The following is a 27,854-nucleotide window of genomic DNA, read 5'->3' on the forward strand; positions in this document are numbered from 1 at the left end:
CTTTCTGATCAGACCTTACGTAAGATGCTTCATCCCATTTATAAGAGGAAATAAAGGAGTGAATGTTACAGTTGTATTTTCATGATACCTGTGGTATATTTGATTAGTGTGACACTTTGGTAATAAAAGCGCAGATGTGATGCTATAAATGAGATGAGGCTAGTTAGATTCTAAAAACAGGTCTGCATGAGAAAATAATACCAGAAAACAGAAGGGAAATAATGATCAAAACACCACAAGTGTAATCCTCTTGTAAGATAAGCATCTGAAAAATACTAATTTCTTGTTTTTTCCAATTACAGGGACTTGCCATGAGGTGCTGAAGCCTTGTTTCATTGATTCGGAGAGACTGGACCTAAATGGCGCAGCATGACTTTGCTCCAGCCTGGCTTAATTTTCCTACTCCGCCATCATCAACAAAAGTATGTTCTTTGCTGTTCTTTTGAATAGGCAGTCTCATTATTAGAGAAGTCTAAATGTCATAACCTCAATCATAGTAAAAATACAAATCTCTTTATGAATATGTGAAGGGTGATAACAGATGATATCTAGCAAGTCTTGCTGTCGTGATTTAAATAGATGGATCTTGGTTGTCAAGCTCGTACCTCCGGTAGGGGTTTTGGCTTGAGCAAAAGCATGGAAAGAAGCATGTGCCTGGACACATTGTCAGAGCTGTTGTTGGATTAAGATTGCCTTCATCAGGAGTTTGAAATGGATTATAGTATTTTGTGCTAGAAGAACCGAAAAAGAACAGAGGCATGTGCTTAATATTCTTGCTTCTGATTTTGCTCTGTGTCCTATACATTTTACGGAAGTGTTATTCTATCATCCAAGTGATTAAAAAAATGCTTTTGAAATAGACCTTCTGAAATGGCTCTTCAGTTGCTGGTGGGATGCATGCTACTACTGGTAGTGTGTGGTGCTTTCAAATAGTTGTGCATTCTCGCTGTGGTTGTTTCATCTAGGCTACTGTTACTTTATACGATGGGACAGCTTGGAAACAAGAAATAGCAATCTCTGAATCATTAGGATTTGTAAGTATTCTAGGAAGCCTTGAATATGTCTATCTCATATAAATGGTTCTTTTTTTCTGGCCTATCCTTCTACTCTTTCTTAATTTGTGTGAATGCAGAAGCAGAGGCAGCACTGTATATTTCAAACTCCTGTCATCTGTTTTATTTCCCTATTTGTAGACCTGTTGTCTTCATTATAATCTTTTGAATGCAATATCCATATCTGCAGCTATGAGAGTGGAATTGCCTTGCTTTAATGTATTTATGTAAGTTTCTTGCTTTTATGTACATGGAAAATGTTTAGCCTTTATAAACTTATGGAAATAGGCTTGTGCTATTGTTAAATGCACAGTATAGCTGTCAGTATTAGTTGTGTTCCCATTGCTTTACTTATATATGTCTACACACACGTACATGCATACTTTTTTTTTTTTTTAAGTCAGGTCATTGAATGTCCTTATTTATTATATTGCTCTATTCATCTTTCTTCTACACTGATCTATCTAACTTCTTTGTTTAATATAGTCTATCAGCAACTGTCAGTTGCTCTTCTGGGAACATCAAGCCTATCTGTTCCAGGATGATTCCTGCGATCTGTTTGTTTTCATTCTACTTGATCTCTGAGATATTCAACTCTTTTGATCTGCTTTTTCCAATTGAAATACATTTTTCAATCAGAAAAGTAATCAGAGCTTAGTTTAATATGGTGTCACAATTGCAAAACAATCTTTCTCCACATATTTCAAGAATCTGCTGGTGGAAGAGCTTTAAAGTGTCAATATAGCAGGATAAAAATAAGTTCCAGCACTACCCCAGTACTACTTGAATATATCTGGGGTGTGGGTTGTATTTGTCACCTCATTCCTGAATTATGGGAAATTTCATTGCAAGCATATGTTGTGGTTCCTGTTCTCTTCCATGAATCTTTGCCTCAAGGACTTTAGATAGATTTTTCTTTCATCTCTTCCAAAAACTCTGTAGTTGTATGCTTTCTCCATTATAGTCTTTGTGCTTCATTGTTTGAAATGCAGCTTATTTCCTTGCGTTACCTCCTCCCTCAATGATCAGCATTCTGTGATATAGAGCACATTTGGATATTAAACACTTGAAAAGTCTTTTTGGTCCTACCCAATGTGTAGTAATTCCTAGTTTACGGAATAAGGCTTATCCTGTCATTCCTCTACAAGACACGTCTCAAATGTTGTGCTCCCCTGCTCCCTGTCCCCTTCATTTCCTAGAACAGATGTTTATTTCTGCTTCCCATATCTCAACAAAGCAGCTGAAGAGAAGAGCAGGTAAGAGGGATGGAGATGAAGAGGAAGAATGGGGTGAGGAAGGCAAGGTGTGTCATGTTTCATGCAGAATGGAGCTGGGATGAGGCTATGGTATCAACAACATTTAGACTTGAGAAGGAGAAACTGAACTCTGCCCGGTCAGTTTTTATTTCCCTGAAAGAGACACTTTTAGGAATTGCGTTCTTTACGAGTTTGGTTTCCCCCTCGATCCTGGGTAGCTGAGGCTTTCCTTTACATAAGTAAAGGCTAGCATTAGAAAAAGCTGATGCCAGGAAGCTGGGATTGTGAATGAGTTCTCTTAATGTGACTGATACAGATTACAGCTTGACTGAAATCCATCTCATAGAATCATAGAATGCTTTGGGTTGCAAGAGGTCATCTAGCCCAACCCCCCTGCAGTGAGCAGGGACAGCTTTAACTAGATCAGGTTGCTCAGAGCCCCATCCAACCTGACCTTGAATGTTGCCAGGGATGGGGCCTCTACCACCTCTCTGGGCAACCTGTTCCAGTGTTACACCACCCTCATTGTAAAAAACTTCTTTCTAATGTCTAGTCTAAACCTATTCTTCTTTAGTTTAAATCCGTTATTCCTTGTCCTGTCACAACAGGCCTTATTAAAAAGATTCTCCCCATCTTTCCTGTAGGCCCCCTTTAAGTATTGGAAGGTCGCAATAAGGTCTCCTCGCAGCCTTCTCATCTCTAGGCTGAACAATCCCAACTCTCTCAGCCTGGCCTCATAGGAGAGGTGTTCCAGCCCTCGGATCATTTTGGTGGCCCTCTTCTGGACCCGCTCCAACAGGTCCATGTCCTTCTTGTGCTGAGGGCCCCAGAGCTGGACGCAGTACTCCAGGTGAGGTCTGAGCAGAGCAGAGCAGAGGGGCAGAATCACCTCCCTCGACCTGCTGGCCACGCTCCTTTTGATGCAGCCCAGGATACGGTTGGCTTTCTGGGCTGCAAGCGCACATTGCTGGCTCATGTCCAGCTTTTCATCTACCAGTACCCCCCAAGTCCTTCTCCGCGGGGCTGCTCTCAATGCCTTCATCCCCCAACCTGTACTGATATCGGGGGTTGCCCCGTCCCAGGTGCAGGACCTTGCATTTGGCCTTGTTGAACCTCATGAGGTTCACACAGGCCCACCTCTCCAGCTTGTCCAGGTCCCTTTGGATGACATCTCGTCCTCCTGGTGTGTCAACGACACCACTCAGCTTGGTGTCGTCTGCAAACTTGCTGAGGGTGCACTCGATCCCACTGTCTATGTCATTGATGAAGATATTAATCAGCACCAGTCCCAGTACGGACCCCTGAGGGACCCCACTTGTCACCGGTCTCCATGTGGACATCGAGCCATTGACCACGACCCTCTGGATGTGACCATCCAGCCAATTCCTTATCCACTGAACAGTCCACCCATCAAACCCATATCTCTCCAATTTAGAGAGAAGGATGTTGTGGGGGACCGTGTCGAAGGCTTTACAGAAGTCCAGACAGATGACATCCATTGCTTTTCACTTGTCCACTGATGCAGTCACTCCTTCATAGAAAGCCACTAGGTTGGTCAGGCATGACTTGCCCTTGGTGAATCTCACCTATTGCTGATGATTTCCTCTTAAGGATAAGCTTTTATATCATCTCTCTGTCACTTATATAGCAAAGTCTACCGAGATAGCTGGGTATCCATTGCTCAGTAGCTTTAGTTCAGGTCTAGAACTAATATATTTGCATCAGTGCAGTATTGCAGTTGAGCAGGTGGAAATGGGAAAGTGTTGTGAATAGTGAAGCCATCTTGGGATATGGATGAAACTTTTCAGAAAGGATTGCTGTAAAATGTTTATGGGGAGATTGCAGATAGACTGGTAAACTCAGTAGTTTTTGCAAGCTTACTGTTACTTCATGTTAAGCAATAAGACTTCTTATACTTCAAAAATCTGCGTTGCTTTCTTTCTTGGCTAGCTGAATCAAGTCAGATAATTTCTCAACTTCCAGAAATTGCCAGTAGATTTCCTGTTGATTACAGAGTTTACTGTCATCTTTGCCACAAGAGGCTTGATAGACTGATAACTCCATCATGTGGGGAAAATGCAAACTGCATGATCTTTGCACGCAATTTAGAGACTTTAGGTGCATTATATCAAGTACAACTCAAACACTATATATAAAGTGCTGTCAGTTATAGTTTGTGAAAATGTGATTGTTCTTCAAAGTTCATACAAAAAAAAAAAAAAGTAGTTAAACTCCAAAGGCAATATTAGAAGTTTGTCATATGTAAATGAACACATGAAGCTATCTTCTAACATTTCATCTATGATCAACAGATCTAGAGCTTTTGGAAATTTTTGGCAGCTTATTCAAAGTTTGCTTATAATGAATTATTTTTTACTTAAATATTGAGATTTATTATGATAATTTGTTAACTACTCAGATCTTTTGAGAATTTCTTATGGTTTTCTGCTTTTTTTTCTCTCTCCAAGTTTGTCAAGGAAATAATTCACTTCCCAGATCTCAAATTGAGAAGGAAATCCCTTTTCATTTGACTTCTGTACAGTTTGGAAATACATATCTATTGCTTACTTGAGTTTGAATTTTAAGCAGTGGATTTTGAACAGCACCTTGAGCTCTGCTGGGGCATTGTCAGTAGAACTTAGGTGTCATTTTTTGTGTGATTGTCTTGGGGGGGGGAGAAGGAAATAATTTTCTTGAACGTATTTTCCAAAGTAGTTAAACCTATTAATGTGATTTCCTTTTTTTTATTTTTTCTTTCTACTCACTTTGACCAGTGGAGTACTTTAAATATTAATATGGCTTGTTTAGACATTAATGGAAAATAACTGTTGAAATAAACTTGGGGCTTTCATTTTCAAACATGCACCATTACTGCTATACTTTTTTTTTTTTTTTTTTTTTTTCCCCTGAATGTTACTCAGTCTGGAGAGGAAGTGAGCTTCAGGCAGCAAAGTTGATACTTTTGGTGCAGTAAAGTTGATACTCCCTGGAATCACTAAGCTTGCTTTGCTCACATAGTACGTTTCTGCATAGCTGTACATTTATGCATTTGTAGCTGTTATGGCCCTGGGAAGTGTTGGATCTCTTGTACTTGTGCAATACAATGGACATACATCTGCACAGTATGTGCTGGAGGGAAGGGGGCTTTGCTTCATCTGCATCAAAGGTTGGCTGTGTGGCAGGGAGGTGCTGGGTCACACAGCTCTGCTGTCACTCACTGGGATATGTGTGGTATGTATAACAGTAAAGCTAAGCACTACTTTTGCAGAATGAAAATTTATTCTTGAATTTTTAAGGTGTAGCAGAAAAAAAAATGTTATAGTGTTAAAATAGTAAAGCCAGATAGAAGTAATAGGGAAGACAGCTGTTATCTTGTAAGACATGATCTTTTTTGGTTTAATCCCCTTAGGTATGAGTTCTAGTCAGGATGTGTTTGATTTCCAAGTGCTATTCTCAACATAAGGTTTTGGTTTATAAAGTACTTCCTACTGGTATATTAAAGATTTACTTCTTTAAAATTTCTACAATGCCTATTTATAAGCTGATAATTTGAAGTATATTTGTGAATCTGTATACTTTTGACTCTAGGTTTTACTTGTATTTCATAACTAGTTGCATTTGCTTTATTAAGTTATAATGACAGGGCTAATAAACTGGGCCTTTTTTGGGTACAGCTGCCTCTGGTGGAAGCAGCTCCTTGCTTTCTATGCAATGCACGTGTGTAGTCTCTAACCACCCAAATTAAGATCCCAGACTTCTTTCCTGCTTCCAAACTGTGATCTCATATCCTCTGTTACCTTTTTTTATTTTTCCTCTTCTCCACACGTCACCTGTGCTGTGTTCTGCTGCCAAACCAAAATAAACACTTGGGGTTTTTACTTTGTGTCACAAGCATGGTCCTCAGCACTGTTTCAGTGTCCTGGATCGGAAGATATAGCTTCTGCTAGCATGGGAGATGATGACATAACTCTGAACATGTGCATACTTGAGAACTGCTGTATTGTCTGCCATTCATAGTCCTTTTAAAAATGGATTGTATATACCATGAGTAATGTACATATTACAGTTCTGATAATTCAGTTTTGTTATTAATCAGATATCTCAGGTCTACCACTTGTGCTCCTTTACAGTCATCACTGAACTTTGAGAAACATTCTGAAAATTTTTTGTGGACAGAGAATCATTATGAAGCAAATCACAGAAGAGACAACTCTTCAGATGGGTTTGATCCTAACATCGGATGGCCTAATGGAGGTATAATTTAGCTTTCACGGAACACTTTAAATAAGTTCACGTTGTTGCTTTGTAGCTCTTTGGCTAGAAAATAAAGTCTGATGATAATAGCTGTCCTATGCCAAATGCTGTATTCTGTAGCAGAATAGAGGTAATGGAAAGACACCACCTGGGAGATGATGTGATGACTAAGGGTTGGTTAAAGTAGTGTGATTCCAGGTGTATATCTCTTTTAAGAAGGAGGTGGTCAAGTTAATTCTATAGCCAACAACATATAAATGAGCAGCCAGAAAAGGGGTTTGACTTCTTAATGTTGGACTACTATCCTCTTTCTTTGGCACTGTTTTGTGAGATTCTTCCCTGCTGTTTATGTGAATGAAAACTAAGTTTACTATGCTATCATATACCAGAGTATAGAGCTGCTTGATTAACTCCTCTACCAATTTTGCAACAGTAGAATGTTCTTTCAAAACTGTTAGTAATTACATTTCTTTAAAATTTAAAAATCTAAGGGCATTTTGGGAGAAAAGAGAAGAATGGTTGGAGTTCACAAGGCAGAAATGGTACAGAAAACATAAACTATCGTGGGGGATACCATGGCGGAGGTTCCTGCACTCGTACCAGCACTTTCCACTGTGGAAAAGGCCAAGGACTGCATGAAAACAATGTATCTGATAATGAAACTGGGAAAAATGAAGACAAGGAAGTACCCAAACAGTTTGAGGCTGAGGATTTTGTAAGTTAATTGTAATTATAATAAACAAGGTTTCATTGTTTCTGCAAGTGCCATTTTGTCCATTACAAGATACTTCATGAGATTTCACCAGTTACAGATCATCATATAAGGGATCACCCTTCCCGTAGGTAAGAGGGTGTTAGTCATTTGTCCACTAACTTGTTTCTCTCTTTATATCCAATTTTTATCATTATGTTTTTATTATTGTCACTTAAGTGTTTAAGTGAAACTATAATTGGATTCTAAGTTTATTTCATAATATCTTACCACAGTTTACTGTGGCATGTGTATGTGTTAAATTCTACGCAATACCTTAATGGAAATCTGAAGTACTAACAAAATGATCTTTCTGCCACTGGCTGTTTGAGGTCCCATGCTTCAACCTAAAATTGTAGGATGTAAGGGGAAGGGTGAGCTTCGTCTTTGAAGAACCATACATCACTGTGTTTTGCTTTCTCTGGACAGTTCATATAATGGTATTGACTGCTGCTTGAGATGTTTTGTTGGAGAAGAGAAACAAGTGAGCATTGATCTATTTGGGTCGCAGGGGAAAGTGTCTAGTCTGTCTCCATTTAAAAATCTTTGACAGCAGAGGTCATACTTCCGATACTATTGTGAGTCTTTATTTCATTGGTCCCACAATTCAAGACTTATTACTAAATTTTATTTTTAATGATAAATTTTCCTTTCAGCCATCTTTGAACCCTGAATATGAGAGAACACCAAACCAGAATAAGTCTTTAGCTGCAGGTGTGTGGGGTGAGTATTTTTGATGTTTCTAAATATAAAAATGTAGCAGAGCTCTGAAGTTGTTTTATTTGAAACATAGGAATTTTTTTAGAATATTACAAAGGTATAGATTGAAATTGAGGAAACTTCAATATTATTACAATGTAAGTATCTTTTTGTTAGAGAGGTGACGCTTCTATTTGGATATCAGTCTGTTGGTCTGTAGATGCAGCCACAACTAGGATTCTTTCCAAGGGCAAGTATATGTCTTTTTGTAAAGATGTCAAGAATTTATCTCCCAAGAGGAAATGCGATGAAGGTGGATCACCTAAACTAGTGATGTGATTGCTAGCTGAAGACTTCGTAAAAGAATGCTCCTGATTGATTAGAGCTGTTGGAAGGTCTTGGAGAGAAATCTAGGAGGGCTGGGAAGAGCAGATTAGTTTGCAGAGATTTAAGGTCTCTTCCTGGAAGCTTAAAGCGGGCCTTTAACTGAACTGTAGTCTGGGTTTGTTTTCTTGTCTCCACCTGATAAATTTGGCTACTGCTTTACAGTTCTGAATCGTTCACGCTAAGAAGGTGACAGCTTTAGATTGCACAGGTTTTACAGTAATAAACTTGCTCAAAATAAGAACCTTTCTCTTTGAGGAAATAAGTTTAATTAAACATAAAAGCTACAACTTAAACTGTTGTTAATACTGAGGTCTGAAACTTATTGCTCATTTTAAATGGTACTTTAATTTGCTGATTCTTTTTCTCATACTTCCCCGGTATGTTTTGCATTCTTAGGTAACACTAGGTGTAGGTCAACCACTCAATATAAATATCTAGTTGCTAAGAACTTTTGCAGGAGCCTAAACAAGTGGACTCCTTTCAATTTTTGTGTATTTAGCAGCTTTCATGTGAAAGTCGGGAAATCTAGTTATCTTTCAATAAAAGAGTAACAATAGCTACATTTTTTTTCCTAACCAAGTTGTGGAAAATTATATAGCAACTTAAGTGTTTTACAACCTTTGCAGCACTCTGGCTGTGGCTGCTGCGTGATGTGGCTCAATTTGATCTGAAGGAGGCTTTCTAGGTATCGCTCTTCACAAGCAAAGGAAGGAATAGTTCTGTTAGCTACGTAGATCTGTAAGCTACAGTGCAGTGGCTTGTTGCAGCTTACAGCTTGGTATCTTTCTTTATTACAGCTCTGCTGTTGTAAGCCTTGTTTTGTAATTGAAAAACTGAAATTAAGGCTATTCTTATTCCCTATTAAAGGAAACAATATTCAGGGCAAGAGGAATGTTACCATCCCCTTTTAATGACTGTTAAAAACGTATACTTCTATTAGATTCCATTTTACCTTGTGTATATGGAATGGGAGCATGCAGGTATTATGAAAAGCCTTTTCATAAAGTTTAATGAGAGCTAAGTATACAGTTATCACAAATGTTTTGTAACATCTACCTGCTAAACAAAGCTAAATTCCTTACGCTTTTAAGATAGTTTTTTTTAAATATAGGATATGGTGACTGCATGTGAAGTAGAAATGCTTGCAGAGAGAGGAGATAATTTTGGAAAAGGTTGTTAATGCAGCATTGGAATGCATGTGCAAAAAATAATTAAAGTGTTTCTTTCACTTTTTGAAGACTTTAGAACTGTTTTTAATAGGTGTTCTTTCAAATGGTTAAATGTCAGTTACTTAGTGAGTATGACAGCTGACTGTATGTCTCCAATTAATGCTCTCTTGAACCTGGAAATGGTGTAAGCTTCAGATGTTTTGTTATGCCCATCTGAGGCATAGAGATAGAGAAACCGGTCATTACCATGGTCTACAGTAGTATGCATCTCTTCTCTCATGTTTATAGAGACTCGGTGTGGAACATTTGGCTCTAAAATGAGTTGTTAATAAATATATGAGTAATTATTCTTTAGTAACCTTAAAGGGAAATATGAAAACCGGATTTAGATTAGGTAACTTAACAACTAATAGTATTTGGATTTTAGATTTGCAAATAAGAACTGTGTAGCTAGCTTCTTTGACTGAAGGATATCTTTATTTCTCCAAAAGTAAAAGTCCTGCATTGCCAAGTGAAATATTTTATAAAAGGTGGTTGTGGAAAGCGGAACAGAACTTGTGTTTATCCAGGTTTGTACAGTGTGTTATTTGTGGAACTAATACTGGACCAAGTTCCTGATTTATGCCCATTTGCTCTGGACCATATGGCTATCCAGTACCCAATGAACTAGGAACTTAATAATGTATACACATGCATGCGTGCGTGTGTGTGTGCGTGTGTGTGTGCGTACACACACACACACATGCTTTTCCCCCCCCACCCCCCACCCTCCCCAGAGTACCCTTTGAATCCTAAATCTAGATCTCCAAGAATGCTGGTCATTAAAAAGGGCAGTACAAAAGAACTGCAGATATCTGGATTCCCCGTAGCAGGAAGTCTTCATTCACAGCCAGTAAAGAATGGAACTGGCACAAGTGTTTATAAAGGATTAGTCCCTAAACCTGCTACACCACCCGCAAAGGTGAGTCATGGATACTGGTAGCATGAACAACATGCTGAAAAAAAATCATGCTCTAATTCTGAATGTGCTTATTTCACCCCTGAGAGTACTGTTCCTAGAGTATTATGCTTTCAAGTCTTGCTAAGTGCAGAACACCCAAAAGTGAACGGAAACACTTTTTCTCATTTTTCTTTTTAAACTGTACTGTAATTGGATCTCTCTTTGTTTCTCATTTACCTTTTTTGAGAAGTGCAAGAGCTGTCCAAGGGAGAGGGAAAAGGATGTTATTAATTTACAGAATAGCAATGCCTTTTTGTACATATGTTTTTAACAGAAAAATAGATACCTAGTGGAGAGCTATAGTTGGCATAAAAGTACCTCTAGAATTTATCCCAATTATTGATATAGATGTGCCTAGTGTCATTCTGGTCCCTCTCCATATGCAGCTTTCCATGTTCATCTTTTGATTTTGTTTCAGGAATTCTTCTGTGCTCCTGAGAACATCTGATGGAGCTGTTCTTAACTCTCTTAACATACTACATTAAAAACACTACTTAGAGCTGTTGAAGACTCATATTTTGATTCTTAATACTTCAAATATGAGGGTCTTAAATTGCTTGTAAATTTAACTCTATATAAAAAATGTAAACAGTATTTGTGAGAGAGGATGAATTGCTCATAAACAATCTCTTTTCCACAATAAAGCAGGTATTTGCTCTAAATCATGGTTGTGGTCATGATTTGCTTTTGCTTGATCATTTTTCTAAATATTCCTGAAAATAATCCTATTGTAGTTAATGACTCTCTAAATTTTTGTTTAAATTTTTGTTTAGCCTACACAGTGGAAAAGCCAAGCAAAAGAAAATAAACTTGGGAATCCATTTTCTCATGAATTTGCATATGGTATTGGCAATTTCAGTCCTTTCAAATCAACTGCCAAGGCATTTACTGTATCACAGAATTCAGTGAAAGAGGTAAAGCAATGTCTGTAGTTTTTATCAAATCTATCAAATTTTAAATTTGTTTTGGTTGGATAACTGGATCAGGAAGTTTTATGCAGAACTGTATTAAATAAGTTTATTTTTGTGTAAGTTAGTGTGGGAGAAAGAAATACGGAAGGTACATTGCTGGCCTTTAAGTACTGCAATATTTGCTTTGTAGGTTTCATTTGGAGTAAAAATGGTGCATTAGGAAGTATAACCTGGTAGGTTTAAACTTCAAAACTGCTAATAGTGTGATACACTTCAGAAGGTTCACTGTTTGTTAGCAGGGCTCCATAAACCTTCATCTCTGGGGTTACATGTAAGAACTATATATACTGAGATACAAATATCTTCCCTCTGCTTTTGACTGTGGATATACATGAAACCTGAAACTACAAGTGCCTGTGAGTCTTTGTCTTTCATTCAAAGTTTTCTAAATTAATAAACTTCTAATATTCTTTCTTTTTCTGACCCCACCCCCCCCCACATTAGTGTAATCGGTCAAATTCATCATCCCCTATTGACAAAGTTGGTCAGCCTCGTTTAACAAAATTGACAAGAATGCGGACTGATAAGAAGAGTGAATTTTTGAAAGCATTGAAACAACATAGAGTGGAAGAGGAATGTGAAGACAAGAATCATGCTGGGCAAGAGAAGGTAGTTTTGTTCATACCTGTTGTAGATCCAGCAGTAACAGTTCTCAGACTGAACATAAACTACTTATTTGGCTGTAAACAGCTGTTAAGTCATGGCCTTGATCTCTAAATGAAGGAAAGGAATTGCCTTTTGATGAATTTAAAAAATTTGCTCCAAATACTACTCTTTCTCCAGTGCTTCTTAGTAGTTTCTTTTTTTCTTTCTGTAGTATCTGCTTGTACGTGTTAGAGACAGATGTGCCTGAGTTATTAGCAACAATAAAAAGAATAAATAAGCTTAGTACACTAACCTAATCTTTGTGAAGGGCAGTGTTTCACACCTTGGCTGTTAGTTATCCTACAAAACAATGAATGAATGGAAAAACTTGGTTCTGCTTCTCAAACCATTTCCTTTCTAATTCGAGTGTTTAGAGTCAGAAGTTCTCTATTCTTGGTCTAGTCATAGGGGCAGTAGTTTGATTTATGCATATATAATAAACCTGGTTTTACTTCCTAATTGAGAACTTGGAGGCTATACTGTATATAATATTATATATCCATTTTCTTTCAATCTGGATCAGTTTATGCAGTGCTTAGCTGGCACCTGAGAATATTTGTGTCAGTGCTACCAGCCACCAACAAGCCATAAGCATAGTTATCATATGTAGTCCAAGTGAAGATAAGTAATGTATTATTCAGGATGAGGCCATTAGAAGCCTATGTTTGCTGTAAATGAGTGGTGTAAAGTATAAACAAACAAAAGAAGGCAAAAATTACTAATCAGCCAGACAAAATGAGTGGTTTTGAGGAAGGGTTATTCAGATTCAGAGACATGAAAAAAGAAATAGTGCCAGTGTGCATTGCTCATAAAAGATTGACTTTTCTGACACTGTTCCGATTTCGGGCAAAATAAAATTTGCTGTAATGAGGCTGTACAACTTAGCTGTATGTGTCAGTTGGGAAAGGTCTGCATCTTTTCATTAAGCATTTTGTGGCTGAGCATCCAGAGATGGGTGTTGGGGGTAATGCTGTTCATGCGTGTTTAAGAAATACACAAAATTTTGTTTTAAGATTAAAAAGATCTTGGGAAACACTGTCTTGAGCTTCAGAATTCTGAACATTAATTTGGTGGGAATTTCTGTTCCCGAAATTGTCTTGAGTTCTTAATATCTTCATGATATTTATGTCAAATGCATTTTGTTGTCCCATTGTACACAGCTGATTTTCAGAAGCAGTGTATTTGGGGGGGGAGGTTTTTAGTAGTGAAAATTGTAATGTCCTTGGACAGGTGTATGTAACATGTAGCCTGGAGTATTTGTTGGTAAGTGCATGTGTCCTCTTCCCTGCCCTTGCTGTTTCACTAACAGGTGTGAAAAGATATTAAACAAATCATTTAACTAATAGTTGTCCTACTTCCAACATTCATTTTAATGATCATCAGTAGAAGATGTGGTGTGCAACTGAGTGGATAGGGAGATAACCGCGCAACAAACTTTTATAACATGATCCTGTTGATGGAATTTTAAGGCCTGCAGTAATGGATTTCACCTTTGAAACAATGAGGCAAATCATGATCAGCAGCTGAATCATGCTTGGAAGAAGCTATTTTGCCCTTATATATTAAAATTGTTTAATATTTTTATGAATTTTCTTTGATAATGAGATGCATTCTTCAGGTGGATGATTTAACAGGTGAATATATGTTTACTGGGGTACTTGTTCTTAAGAAATTCTTGCTGAGCATTCTAAAATTTCTGGAGGCAGACAACACTGTGAGTGGGAGGGGAATGATGATGGATGGTCTTGATTGTGGAGTCTGAAGTATGATTTTGTACAAGTGCAGAACTGGCTGATTGAGTGATTGCCTCCTGCTATGGATAATACTGTTATATGCCAAGTTTAGGGATTTTGTTGTCAAAAGGGCATTAGCTAAATAATGTTCATACTCTCCTCTTTGTTTTTACAGTTGGTAAGACTTCTGAGGCTATTTGGCTCATTACTAAATAATAATTACAAGTTGCTGAATGAGTAGAATTAAAAGAAATATCTCTGGTTTATAGGATTAAAGAGCTTTTAATATTTGAGTGAACCTGAACAGTCTGCTTTCTAAATAAACTTTCTTCCTAGTTCTTATTTCATGGCTAGTAAGTTATAGCTGCTGTAACAACAGCCTGAGAAGCTCTGTGATATGTGTATGTGTGCAGGGGAAGCTGTTGTCTGAATTTAAAGAGCAGTATCCAATCTTTCTGAACTTGTGGCAGATTAATTTTCTGGTTGAGGTAAGTTGGCTGTGACCTGCCCCTTAAACTAAGCAAACTTGAAAACTTTTGCTTTCAAACTTCTCCTGACACACATGGCTCTGATATTTAATTAGGAACCTTGTTTGTAAGTTCAACAGATAACTTATTTAAGCTGCCTTTCATACTTATAGAAATAAGAAGTTTTAATTTTAAGATATGTTTGAAACTTTGTAGAAAAAAGTTTGAGGCTGAGCATGGGAGTTGCTTTCTACACTACTTGATCAGTGGCATAACTTAAAATTTCTGTAGTATCCAGGTATTGCAAACTCTAGAAGTATGAACAGAATTACCCCCAAAGTAGTATAGAGCGTCTCCATTTAAACTTAATTTAAATTAAACACTGAATTGCAGCATTTGCAGACATTTACTTGTGAATGGAATCTACTTTTAAACTTTGTAATATATAATTATTTTTAACAGCATGATGAGTCCTTTAACTTGCATAACAGCAACAGTCCTCATCATGAGAGAGATATAAACCGAAACTTTGAAAATGAAGTTCTGCAAGAGAATGGCAATGCTCCAATTACATCTCAACAGATCATTCGATCTTCAACTTTCCCTCAGGCAGATGTTCTTTCAAGCTCACTTGAGGCAGAGCATAGGTACGTACTTTATTATATTATAAAGAGTGTTCCTTCATAGTAAGTAAGCATGTCTTAAATTCTTACTAGTTCCCCAAGCAGCGATCACTGCCCCCCGGCCAGCTCCCTGCGGCTTATATACTGAGCATGACGTCATATGGTATGGAATAGCCCTTTGGCCAGTTTGGGGCAGCTGAAACCAGGACACTACTAAAAACTTGATGTATTTCATTATAAAGAAATAAAGCAAACTACATAGTGACTTCATCCCTCTGATTTTGGTCTGCATCTCTAGGAAAAACAATGCATGTAATTGCTATTTGTATTAATAATACTTTAAATGCTTCGTCTTATGTAAAACTCCAGTGAATTTTTCCTTGTTGTTAAAGAAATTAATTATTTCTGTAGCTGACTAATTGATGCTGTCAGTGATATCACAAGACAATGCACTGGAAAGGGAGAAAGTAACTTCAAAAAAGCATTGAAACAATTCTAGTATCTCATAATAGTAACTGCAGTAGCAACTGGTAGAGATTGGGAATGATACTGCTGGGAAATCATAACTCAGTCTGGAGGTGAGCTTGTCATGAGCTCTGTTTAAATTCTTACTGTTTGTGGCAACTACAGAAATGTAGTGATAATTAGATTTTTATTTTTTTGTGTGTGTGTGTTAGGTTTTTACATATATATTGGACTAGAGAACTTTTCCTTTTGTAGTACCTGCAGAGGAAACTTTCATGACCTCTTATCCCTCATGAGTATGAAAAATGAAATGCACCTTGCTCTGTTCCTTTTTTTCCACCATTGGCTATGGAGACAGAAATCTTTGGCCGCTAGAGGCTGCTGATGAATATTTTTGACTAGAAGATAGGAGTCAAATCTAACTCTCATTTGTCAATTCAAATGACTTTGAATGGCCTTCATAGGGTTTCTGGGCAAGCATCTTTCCTTGTGGTATCCCAGAGATGCTGTGTCTCCGTACTGTATCAGCCCTTTGGCTGAGACCTCTGCATGCATGCAGACAGATGTTATGGTAAGCCTTTTTGTGGTAAATTGGACTTGAAGTGATCAGCTTAACTCACAGGATACTTGTGTGTACCTAATAACTGTATAGGCACATCTTGTACAAAATATATCTTGGGCTTCTTTTCTGCTGGGGGAGTTATCAACATGCAGTGATTATGTACTCATCCTGTTAGTGTCGTTTGCTAATCTGAAGCTTAATTTTTTTTTACATAGTTCACACTTTTAACCATTCTTGAAGCCTAATGTTGCTTTAAAAGGGACAGCGGTCCTGCTAACTTTAGATTATATTGCTTAAAAATTAATTAGCTATTGCCCTAAATTTTGTTTTTTACGTTAACAGGAGCTATGTAACTATTCACTTACATAATACTGTTAACATCTTAGCTTGCTTGCAGTAAAATTTTCTGACTCAAATTACTGTTGCTAAAAATATAACTATCATTGAACTGCTTTTGGCATTGCATAATGGTGAGTCTTTTTCTGTATGTGTATACAAATGCACATATTCTCTTAAAAGAGAGAAGTTTTGGATGAATTGCATATTATTTCTGCTGCTTCCTGAGGATTTCACTGTTCCTGGCTGTCACATTGTCCAGTTTGGTTCAAATGCTACAGAGGATGTAATTTCCATTTCTGTTAACTTTTTTAAACAATCTCAGTAGTGCTGTCACCCCTGTTTCCCACCCCCCACCCCCCCACCCCCAATTCCAGGCATTTATTATGGTTTTAACAACAGTCATTGGTCACCTGCAGTGATGCATCCAGTGCATGTTCACTGTATTGGGACCTAGAATTTTTTTTGTAGGGAGGGTTATATTGAAGGGCATTTCTTGCTGATATCTGGCTAAATGGAATACCTGGCACATGAACTGTGAGTTCATCTAACTTCCCTGTTTTAGTATATTCACTGTTCTTCAGTTCTAAGTGTCAGTTTCTTGTGTCAGTTCTGGCATATACTTTAGAAACCTCTTTATTTTTGTGAAATAGCTTTAACCTCCTTTAACATTTAAGGTCAGCAGGTGTGTGGTTTGCCTGAAGAAGGTGCTAATCCTTTTGGCAAAAACTTTGCAGCAAGAGAACTTACTGTCTTCATTGTTAAATGTCACAGTGTCTTGAAATTTAGGAATATGATGAATATCATAGTGTAGCCAGGGTCACTTGATTGTACTAGTCATTTGCCTTTGATAACTTCTTACACAAATATGTTGACGATGGAGGTCGCAGCTTAATGGGCTGTAAAGTCTATAGTCCCAACACCAGATATGCTTTTAAGAGAAATCCTATGCATCAACAATTGAATTTGCATAGGATCCAAATTCTTTTCGCTTTTGCTTTCTTTATTGCTGCAGTCCTGGAGAGCAGCCATCCAATTGAAACAGAATATGAAAAACTGTCAGCTTTTTTTAGGCTGGTAATAAACATCCTGAAGTGAGATAATATGAAATTTGGCTTTTGTGTCCTTATGTTGACTGGATTGGCAGAGAGAGCAGGGTCTATTTTGTATGTGAAACCTGATGGCAGGAAATGTAATACTTGGTATGTGCAAGTGATGGTGTGGTTATATGCTTGAAATTAAGAATGTGTTCTATAGATAAAGTATTACTGTTTAATTTTTGCAACCTTTGAAATTAAACATGTAGTGGTAAAACAGGGTCATCCGTGAAGGACCCGAGAACTCAACTTCTGTGCTTTTATATATCTTTTGTAAGGCTTTTAACCTACTTTTTATGTAAGAGTTTGTTTAAAAAAAAATATGGACTGATTAATCCATTTATTACAGATCCTTACACATCTACGTAGGCAGAGCTTGAAATGTCTGAGTGTGTGTAGCAAATTCTTTAGTGTTGTCCTTTTTATTTTAAAGGTTGTTAAAGGAGATGGGCTGGCAGGAAGACAGTGAAAATGATGAAGCATGTGCTCCACTAACAGAGGATGAGATGAGGGAATTCCAAGTCATTAGTGAACAGGTAACGATAAGTTAATGTTCCATTATGAACTTGTAGGTGGCTGCCCTAAATGCCTACCTTTGAGGGGGATCTCCAGTAATTTCGATGGTTAGGGATGCTACCATTTCAATACCCTTTTTCTTTCCCCCTCTTGCCTCCTTGTGCTTTCGGAAGAATAGTTGCTTTAAAAAGATAGGGAACCAGTGCTTATTGTAGGTAAGGCCTATTCTCAAAATATCAAGGGAAGGGTAGGGGAGTGGTTCTGAGTAGTTTCAGCATTGCTGGTAGTAGAATTGCACAGGCTTTCCAGCTCCTCAGCTTAGCCTGAGGAAAGTGAATTTTCTTTCAAGGTTTTTATGCAGCTTCCTTGCTTTCCAAAATCTGAATTTTCTGTGTTGGAAATTGAGGGACACTTAATTCACTAGTAACAAAGTCTGAAAAGGCAATCTAGACTTGAATATTTTTTTTTTTTAATTATGAGTGTTTTATATACCTGATAGGGGTCAGTGAGGGGGAGGGGCTGGAAGGGAGAATCTTGCATAATGTTAAATTTGAACATTTGATATTTCCATAAGTCTAGCCATGCAGGTGTTAATTAGAGCATTTGGAATATTAAACTCTTAAATGCTTGGCTTATGGCCTGACTTCTGCACTATGTCTGGAAATGCAGTAATTCCTTGTAGAAAAAGTTCTTTCCTTCTCTCCACTGTCTTTGACTTTCCAACAGCATCAGGTAGACAGACTGGGTTACCCATTCCTCCCTGCTTCTTCTCTTCCTGGGCCCCTTCCTCACTGCAGACCTTGCCCTTCTGTTGTGGTTTAGCCCCTGTTGGCAGCCAAGCACCACACAGCCGCTCGCTCACCCTCCCCACCCCAGTGGGATGGGGGAGAGAATCAGAAGAGTAAGAAAACTCATGGGTTGAGACAAGAACAGTTTAATAATTGAAATAAAATAATAATAATAGTAATAAAAATTGTAATGAAAAGGAGAACAATGAGAGAGAGAAACAAAACCCAGGGGAAAAAAAAAAAAAGTGATGCAACTTCTCACCACCCACCAACTGACGCCCAGCCTGTCCCCAAGCAGCGATCGCTGCCCCCCAGCCAACACCCCCCAGCTTATATACTGAGCATGACATCATATGGTATGGAATAGCCCTTTGACCAGTTTGGATCAACTATCTTGGCTATGCCCCCTCCCAGTTTCTTGTGCGCCTGGCAGAGCATGGCAAGCTGGCAAGCTGAAAAGTCCTTGACTAGCATAAGCACTACTTAGCAACAACTAAAACATCAGTGTGTTATCAACATTGTTTTCCTACTAAATCCAAAACACAGCACTATGTCAGCTACTAGGAAGAAAATGAACTCCATCCCAGCCAAAACCAGGACACCTTCTTAGCACAGGTGTTTGCAGCAGACTGTGGAAAAAGGGACTGCATTACAGGAGATAGACCATGTGGGAGGGATCACTGGGGCAAGATGTCTGAGGAAGTGGGTGAGAAGAGGGTAAGCTCTTGTTTACTGCAGGAGCTTAGTTTAGCACAGTTGGAGGCTCTTGAATGCAGGTGGCTGGCCCAGAAGTGAAGGTTCTCAGATGAATTTCCCTTTCTGTGTATATATAAAATAGGTCATGCAGTGTAGCACATAGATGATGTAGAGAATGTTGAAATGCAACAGATTGTTGTATTCAGAGAAAGAAAAAGCTAAACACATCTTGTTTTCTCATTTCAGTTACAAAAAAATGGCCTTCGGAAAAATGGCATTTTGAAAAATGGCCTCATCTGTGATTTTAAATTTAGCCCCTGGAAAAACAGCACTTTCAAACCTGCTCTGGAGAATGAGGATTCTGAGACAAGCAGCAGTGATACATCAGATGATGATGATGCGTGAAGATTTTTGTGACATCTGTAGAAGCTTGTTTTGATCTCATGAAAATTTGGGGATTTATTGTCCAAAAAAGATTTCTAATTTATGCAGTAACATACTCCATTAGAGGAAGAATGATGGGATTTCTCTCTGAAGAAAGCAAGGAATGTTGTGTTGCACATTACTATAATTTCTTTGCAAACAGATGTTGTAGAATGAGGACTTGGGTTGACCCAGCATTGACTTTCTTCATCACTGCAGCATTTCTGACTAGCAATGTGACAATGTAACAAATCAGACTTTCTCATTTAGTAATAAAAACAAAAAGAATTGTGTAATGTCTTGCAAAGCTTCTGTCTCAATATGTCCAAGTCTGTTAGGGAAAAAATAAGGGCAGCTTGACACAGTGTTTTGCTTGCTAAGTCATTTCTTTCTTACAATGGAAATCCTTGAGTCCACTTTGTACACAAAAAGGGCAATGTAGCATGTTGGCTAAAATGAGCAAAGTGCACTAAAACTCTTTTCCTTAATTGAGCTGTTGTACTGTTCTGCCTCTTCCACACATAACTGTTCTTTAGCCATTTGTAGCGTAGTCATCATTATTAATGGCAAAAACCCCCTGATGTTTTGGTTCCAAATTTCTAGAACTAACCTTTAAATTGAAAGCTTTATGCGGGTATTGTAAGACCCAGTATTCTCACAGTGAACGCATTTCTTGTGGGAAAATAAGCACTTTGATTTTACTATTCACGTGCAGAAAAAATAATTACACTGACTGGATTTGTCCACTACATGAAAAATAAACTGATTTACAGAGTATTGTCTCAGCGTGTAGCATCAAGGGTATTGTTTTAAAATCTAGTAAGTTTTGTTTGCATTTATATTAAATGTACTCTGGTAGCAGTGACTGCATTTCAGAATGAGTAAAAAATATTTTTTATCACCAGATCTTTTATAGTGGCAGAAGTATATCTATGCAATAAGTACCTGTTTTGCTTACTTTGTGTCAAACTTTTTCTTTATAATCACACATTTAAAAACTAATATTATATTATTTATAGTTTTATTTGGTTCATTTTAGTTCTTTATTTTCCACAGAGTTGTACAAACTATGTAGCATTAATTCATAAGTACAACTGCTCTTGATGTCGCGTACGTTTATAATATAGCTTATATAGAGACATTTCTTCTTAAAAATATTTTTGAATTGCACTACTTCTTATAGTAAGTAATTTGCAATTTCAAACTCTAAAGCAAAAATATTTATAAAGCTGAGATTTTTGTCCATGTTTAACTTCTTTAGGAAAAGACATTTTTTTATAAGGTGGCATCTAACAATTTTTGGCCAAAGGTGGTGTGTGGGGTTTTGGGGTTTTTTTTTGTTTATTTTGGGGTTTTTGTTTGTTTTTTGGGGGGTGGGGGGTGGGTTGGTGTTTGTGTGTTTTGTTTTATGGGGTTTTTTTGTTTGTGGGTGTTTTGTTTGGGTTGTTTTTTTGTAGTTTAAACAGGTTTCTATTCAAGAGGTCAGTTTTTTTTCTTGGAACAGGCATGCAAATGTTGGTGTAGTTAATTTTGGCACAATGTATTGAAATATACCATTTTCTTGTCTAAATTTAAGAGGATAAAAATGTTTCTTTTTTAAAGAGAAAACTACTGTATTGGTAATGAAGTATTTCCTTCTTGTATCCCTTTATCTTTCTCTTTCCCCTCTCCTACGTGTGGGTTTTTTTGGTTTTGTTTTTTTTAATGAACTTTGACACCTTGGTGTAGTTTATTCTCTTTTTGGTTGTCATATCCTATCAACAGGATTTTCTGCCTATTGTAGTTACTTAGTGGTATGTGAACACACTATTTTTACTACTAAGTGAAAACTTTTTTTGCCTTGGTATTTCTCAAAGCGGGACATAGACAATTTTTTCTTTTCCTCTGTCTTCAGTTTAGTGACAAGTGTCACCTCTGTAACTAATCCTTTGGGAAGATACTATATAGAAGAATTGTGTTATACTAAGTGTATAGATTTGGGAAATTTACAGGTTGCAACTGAGAAAATTTTCTTTAGAGAAAGTAGAAATAATAGTTATACTTGGTACTTCTGTTTCTCTAGTTTACATCCTGAAACTGGTAACAGAAGCACAGGTCACAATGATTTGTGAGTGAAGGAAGTAACAGGACTTGAGTAGTGGTTTTGCTTCGTAGAACAAAACACCTTTACAGCCTTTGTAACTTGTTTTCTATGAGTGTGACTTGTGGCTACTTCCCTTGTATCTGCTGTGTTGTCCATTCTGGCTCTATACACCCAGCATAATTACTCTGTACTCATACTACACCATGTTAGCGTTTCCGAAGTCTATTATGTTTGATACGATGATTTGATGATGTGCAGATGCATAACCTTAACCAACTGATACTTGTGGATTCAGTTCTAACCCTATACAGTGGTCCATTCTGACCCTTCATGCCAGTTCAGAAACTGGTGTCAAAGGTCTGCATAGCCCTTAGCTTAAATGGTTATCTGCCTGCTCTCTGTTACTTCAGTTTGCCCCTCACCACAGTAAGAGATGGAAGTGGGGAAACTGATGTTTTCACTGATAAATTGATTGCCTTATATTGACTTAATGCCTAAGCAGAGTAATGCGTTGGTCCTCTTTTCTGCCACCTTAATAAGAAATACTTTCTTTAGTCACTCACTGAGGAACTCTGGTTTTGGTTGAGTTTTTTATTTTCCTGGGAAGTGTCACTTGAAACAAAGTTTGGTTTTCATATTTTACTTCCATAAAATGTATGAAAGCATTTTTTTGTGCTGTCACCCTCCCTTTTGTTCAGTGCTTGAGGATGTAAAGCAGAATGAAATCTGATTTTCTAGTATGTAACAATGTGACTTTTTGCATCTTTGACTTTGTTCCTTTCCCAGGGCAATTTTAGTAGTTAATCAGCCTTTCTCTTCTGTTGTACCTGAACCATGATCCATTCCCAGGATACATCCTCTCTTGTTTTTCTGCTTGAGCATATTAAACACCAGCAAGGAAGTCTACCTTAAAGGCTTAAGAAGTTGTTGGACTAAGCTTGCCTATTCCTTTAGTAGGTTCTAGCAAGCTTTGGATATTAAAGAATGCTGGAGATAGTTTGTCAGTGCTGGGCCCCAGAGAGCTTGACTTTAGTGACAGTAGTCACTGATTGCTGCATGCAGACATGGTGCTGCTGTATGATTTGCAGTAATCGCTGCCATTTCTCTTAATCCTGTCTCTATTGGCAGAGAACTGCATCTTCTTAGTTCCCCTTCCCATCCCTTTTTAAAAGGGAAGATGACTGATTAATCACTCACTGATTTTTCTGATCTACTGGCGACGAGGACTGTGCTCTGTGTATGTTGATGGTATGGAGGGTAACTTTGTTTATGGTAAGGATCTGGGGCTCCTTTGCCTCATATAGAATGACTAGAGGCCTTCCTCACTGACTTGTACAGGGCCTTTTTCTCTCTCAACTGGTAAAAGAAGCTAGATATCTTTCCCGAAAAGAGTGTTAATTACAGTAAAGTTGTCCATTGATGCATATTGGACCCAATCAAGATTCTGAAGAAAATTTTTGCTGCTTGTAATCCCAGTCTTTGAGAAATGTTATCAAGTATGAAGGAAATTGTTTTTTGTTTTCCTATGCAATTGCCTCTGAGGGGGGGGGGAATAAAATCTGTTTTATTTATGATGGGGACCTCAACTTTAGTGTTTCTTCTTTAAAGAATGCCTGTTCTTCAGTAAATACATTTAAACCGCTGGCTGCTAGAAACTGGAAGGAGAGCTTAGTCAAGGATGTCTTTGTTTTTCCCTGTTTTCTATTTGCTGCTAGGCAGTGGTTGAGACAGTTTACTCCGCTACATGGAACTTTTGGTCTGATTAGGGATTATTGCTGTTGTGCACCAAGAATTATCGGCTCATTAGAATGATAAATGTGCTGACTAGCTGGTCAGCTTTCCTCGTGCTGTTATTTATAGTCATTAGTGAGCTTTATTGCAAATTGAATGAGGTTTGTTTCATTCCCTAGATCTCACTCTTCAGCCTTCCCTAGAGGTAGCTGGCAATGCATTTGCTAGACTGGCACTGGCAGTGATTTGCGAGGCAGTCTGGCTGTGTGAATCATAGGTGTGTATTGAAAACTTTCTTCTGTCTCAGGAGGTTTGTGCTTCCTCAGAGATTTGAAAGCAACTTCTAGGGTCTATCTCTGTGTTTTGCCATCTAGGAAACACCTTCAGACAGACTAAAGAAAAACTCATATCTTTGACCAGTTGGTCAACAGAGTGTACTGCTCTGTTACTAAATTCAGTGCCTACCAAAGCCTGCTTCCATTGCATTCTCTTGTGCAAATCTGATCATCTGATGGAGATGTGAGATCTTACAGGGTCTATAGTGGCATGCGTTTCTTCAATCCCTACAAAGACACCTGACAGGATGCTTGCTATTTAGGCTTCATTCTGTATACATCTTCCTTGGACATCCTCTTAGTATGTAGCTATTTATTCTTCTGGCAATATGTCGTAGTTTGGCCCTGTCAGAAACTAAGCACCACACAGCTGCTCACTCACCCTCCCCCCTGGTGGGATGGGGGAGAGAATTGGAAGGGCGAAAGTGAGAAAACTCGTGGGTTGAAATAAGAACAGTTTAATAGTTGAAATAAAATAATAATAATAGTAATAAAAATTGTAATGAAAAGGAGAATAATGGGAGAGAAACAAAACCCAGGGAAAAAAAATCCCAACTGATGCAACTGCTCACCAGCCACTGACTGACACCCAGCCAGTCCCTGAGCAGTGCTTCTCTGCCCCCCGGCCAACTCCCCCCAGTTGTTATACTGAGCATGAAGTCATATGGTACGGAATACCCCTTTGGCCAGTTTGGGTCAGCTGTCTTGGCTGTGCCCCCTCCCAGTTTCTTGTGCACCTGGCAGAGCATGAGAAGCTGAAAAGTCCTTGACTAGCATGAGCAGTACTTAGCAACAACTGGAACATCAGTGTGTTATCAGCATTATTCTCATCCTAAATCCAAAACACAGCACTATGCTAGCTACTAGGAAGAAAATTAACTCTATCCCAGCTGAAACCAGGACAGTATCCACCCCTTATTCTATACCATCTATGTCATGTACAGGTTCTACCCTTTCCAATACAATCCAACTAATCACTATCACTTTCCCTGTCTTGATATATACACAGAGATATCATTCCTTTAGTCTATGGGCCATCCCTCTAAAATGTCCACTGAGTTCATTTAGGCCATGACTTTGGGTTCCATCTGTCATAACAGTCTTTCAGAGCAGGAGAGATGGTGTGCAGTGTTGGATTGTTGCATGCTGAAGCCAGTTCTGGTTCCATCACTGCTGCACTTTGCTCAGTTTCATCAAAGCTCAGTCTTCATTAATCTGGGTGATTCTTACTGTAATACCATTGACGTGGAATATAGCACTGTCGTGTTTTAGCCCCAGCCAGCAACTAAGCACCACGCAGCTGCTCGCTCACTCCCCCGGCCTAGTGGGGAGAATCGGAAGAGTAAGAGTGAGAAAACTCCTGGGTTGAGATAAGAACAGTCTAATAATTGAAATAAAGTAAAATGTAATGATAATAATAACAATATAATAGTAATAATAATATGCAAAACAAGTGCTGCACAATGAAATTGCTCACCACCCGCCGACCAATACCCAGACAGTTCCCGAGCAGCGGTCGCTGCTCCCCGGCCAACCCCCCCCAGTTTATATACTGAGCATGACGTCATATGGTATGGAATAGCCCTTTGGTCAGTTTGGATCAACTATTCTGGCTGTGCCCCCTCCCAGTTTCACCCATCAGTGAACAGGGCATATTGCTTTTCATTTTCTGGCAGTTTATTATACAGTGGGGCCTCTTCAGCATGTGTCACCTCCTCCTCTGGTGATATTCTGAAGTTTTTGCCTTCTGGCCAGTGCATGATCACTTCCAAGATTCTGGGGTAGACTGGGGTTTCCTGTTTGAGCCCGTTGTGTGATCAGTGCAACCCACTTACTCCATGTAGCACCAGTTGCATGATGTGTAGAGGGGACCCTCCCTTTGAACATCCAGCCCAGCACCGGCAGTCGGGGTGCCAGCAGGAGCTGGGCTTCAGTACTTCCAAAGCAGCTCGAACCCCTTCATATGCTGCCAATATCTCTTTCTCAGTTGGAGTATAGCAGGCTTCGGATCCTCTGTATCTCCTACTCCAAAACCCTAGGGGTCGACCTCGAGTCTCCCCTGGGGCTTTCTGCCAGAGGCTCCAGGTAGGGCCATTCTCCCTGGCTGCGGTGCAGAGCACATTTTTAATATCCTGCCCTGACCAGACTGGCCCAAAGGCTACTGCATCAACTATCTCCTGTTTAATTTATTGAAAGGCTTGTTGTTGCTCAGGGCCCCATTTGAAATCGTTCTTCTTCCGGGTCACTTGATAGAGAGGGCTTATGATCTGGCTGTAATTTGGAACATGCATTCTCCAAAAACCCACAACGCCTAACAAAGCTTGTGTTTCCTTTTTGCTAGTTGGTGGGGACATAGCTGTTATTTTGTTGATTACATCCATTGGGATCTGACGACGTCCATCTTGCCATTTTATTCCTAGAAATTGGATCTCCTGTGCAGGTCCCTTGACCTTACTCTGTTTTATGGCAAAACCAGCCTTCAGAAGGATTTGGCCTATTCCCTTTCTCAAAAACTTCTTCTGCTGTATTGCCCCACACAATGATGTTATCAATGTATTGCAGGTGTTCTGGAGCTTCACCCTGTTCCAGTGCCATCTGGATCAGTCCATGGCAAATGGTGGGGCTGTGCTTCCACCCCTGGGGCAGTCGGTTCCAGGTGTACTGAACACCCCTCCAAGTGAAAGCAAACTGGGGCCTGCACTCTGCTGCCAAAGGGATTGAGAAAAACTAGAATTAAAAATTAGCAATATCAATTGTGGCATACCGCTTGGCTGCCTTTGACTCCAGTTCGTATTGAAGTTCTAGCATGTCTGGCACGGCAGCACTCAGCGGCGGTGTGACTTCATTCAGGCCACGATAGTCCACTGTTAGTCTCCACTCCCCATTAGACTTTCGCACTGGCCACATGGGATGGTTAAAGGGTGAGCGAGCCTTGCTGATCACTCTTTGGCTCTCCAGTCGACAAATCAGGTTATGGATGGGAATCAGGGAGTCTCGGTTGGTGCGATAGTGCCGCCTGTGCACTGTTGTGGTAGTGATCGGCACCTGTTGTTCTTCAACCCTCAGCAACCCCACAACAGAAGGGTCCTTCGAGAGACCGGGCAAGGTGGACAGCTGTTTAATTTCCTCCATCTCCAAGGCAGCTATACCAAAAAGCACCCCGGTACCCTTTTGGGTCCTTGAAATACCCTCTCCTGAGGAAGTCTATGCTAAGGATGCACGGAGCCTCTGGGCCAGTCACAATGGGGTGTTTCTGCCACTCATTCCCAGTTAGGCTCATTTCGGCCTCCAATACAGTTAGCTGTTGGGGTCCCCCTGCCCCTCCAGAAATACAGATGGGTTCTGCCCCTGTATAGCTTGATGGCATTAGGGTACACTGTGCACCGGTGTCCACTAGAGCCTTATACTTCTGTGGGTCTGATGTTCCAGGCCATTGAATCCACACAGTCCAATTTACACCCAGCTGTCCCTTTCCTCCACCTGGCTGGAGGCAGGGCACCTCTAACACTGGTCATAGTATTCATTACTCATTTCTTGTACATATGAGTAAGGAGTCCCTTCATGAAGATCAGGGGTAAGATCAGCCCTTCTTATCTGTCTGGGGAACTGCCCACTGGAGACTGGAGCAGCAGTTTTCCTGGAATAACCCCCTTGTGTGATTGTTTTTCCCTGCAACTCACACACCCGTGCCTCTAGGGTTGAAGTAGGTTTTCCATCCCACTTCCTCATGTCCTCTCCATGGTCACGCAGATAAAACCACAGGGTGGCCTGTGGTGTGTATCCTCTATATTTCCTCGAGCACAAGAACGCTGACT

The 27,854-nt window shown here is 39.1% G+C and overlaps 1 protein-coding gene across 1 annotated transcript; it reads left to right on the forward strand.

Annotated features, from left to right (window-relative positions):
* Positions 1–325: 325 nt before the first annotated feature.
* LOC142592849 (vasculin-like) lies at positions 326–19,872 on the forward strand. Its single transcript, XM_075725740.1, has 10 exons — positions 326–422; positions 6,439–6,562; positions 7,054–7,277; positions 7,970–8,036; positions 10,345–10,529; positions 11,342–11,482; positions 11,984–12,148; positions 14,847–15,031; positions 17,901–18,003; positions 19,714–19,872. Exons 1-10 carry the CDS (start codon positions 360–362, stop codon positions 19,870–19,872), a joined length of 1,416 nt encoding a protein of 471 aa, XP_075581855.1. The 5' UTR covers positions 326–359.
* Positions 19,873–27,854: the final 7,982 nt, after the last annotated feature.

This window comes from Pelecanus crispus, chromosome W, assembly GCF_030463565.1.
Source record: "Pelecanus crispus isolate bPelCri1 chromosome W, bPelCri1.pri, whole genome shotgun sequence".
NCBI lineage: Eukaryota > Metazoa > Chordata > Aves > Pelecaniformes > Pelecanidae > Pelecanus > Pelecanus crispus.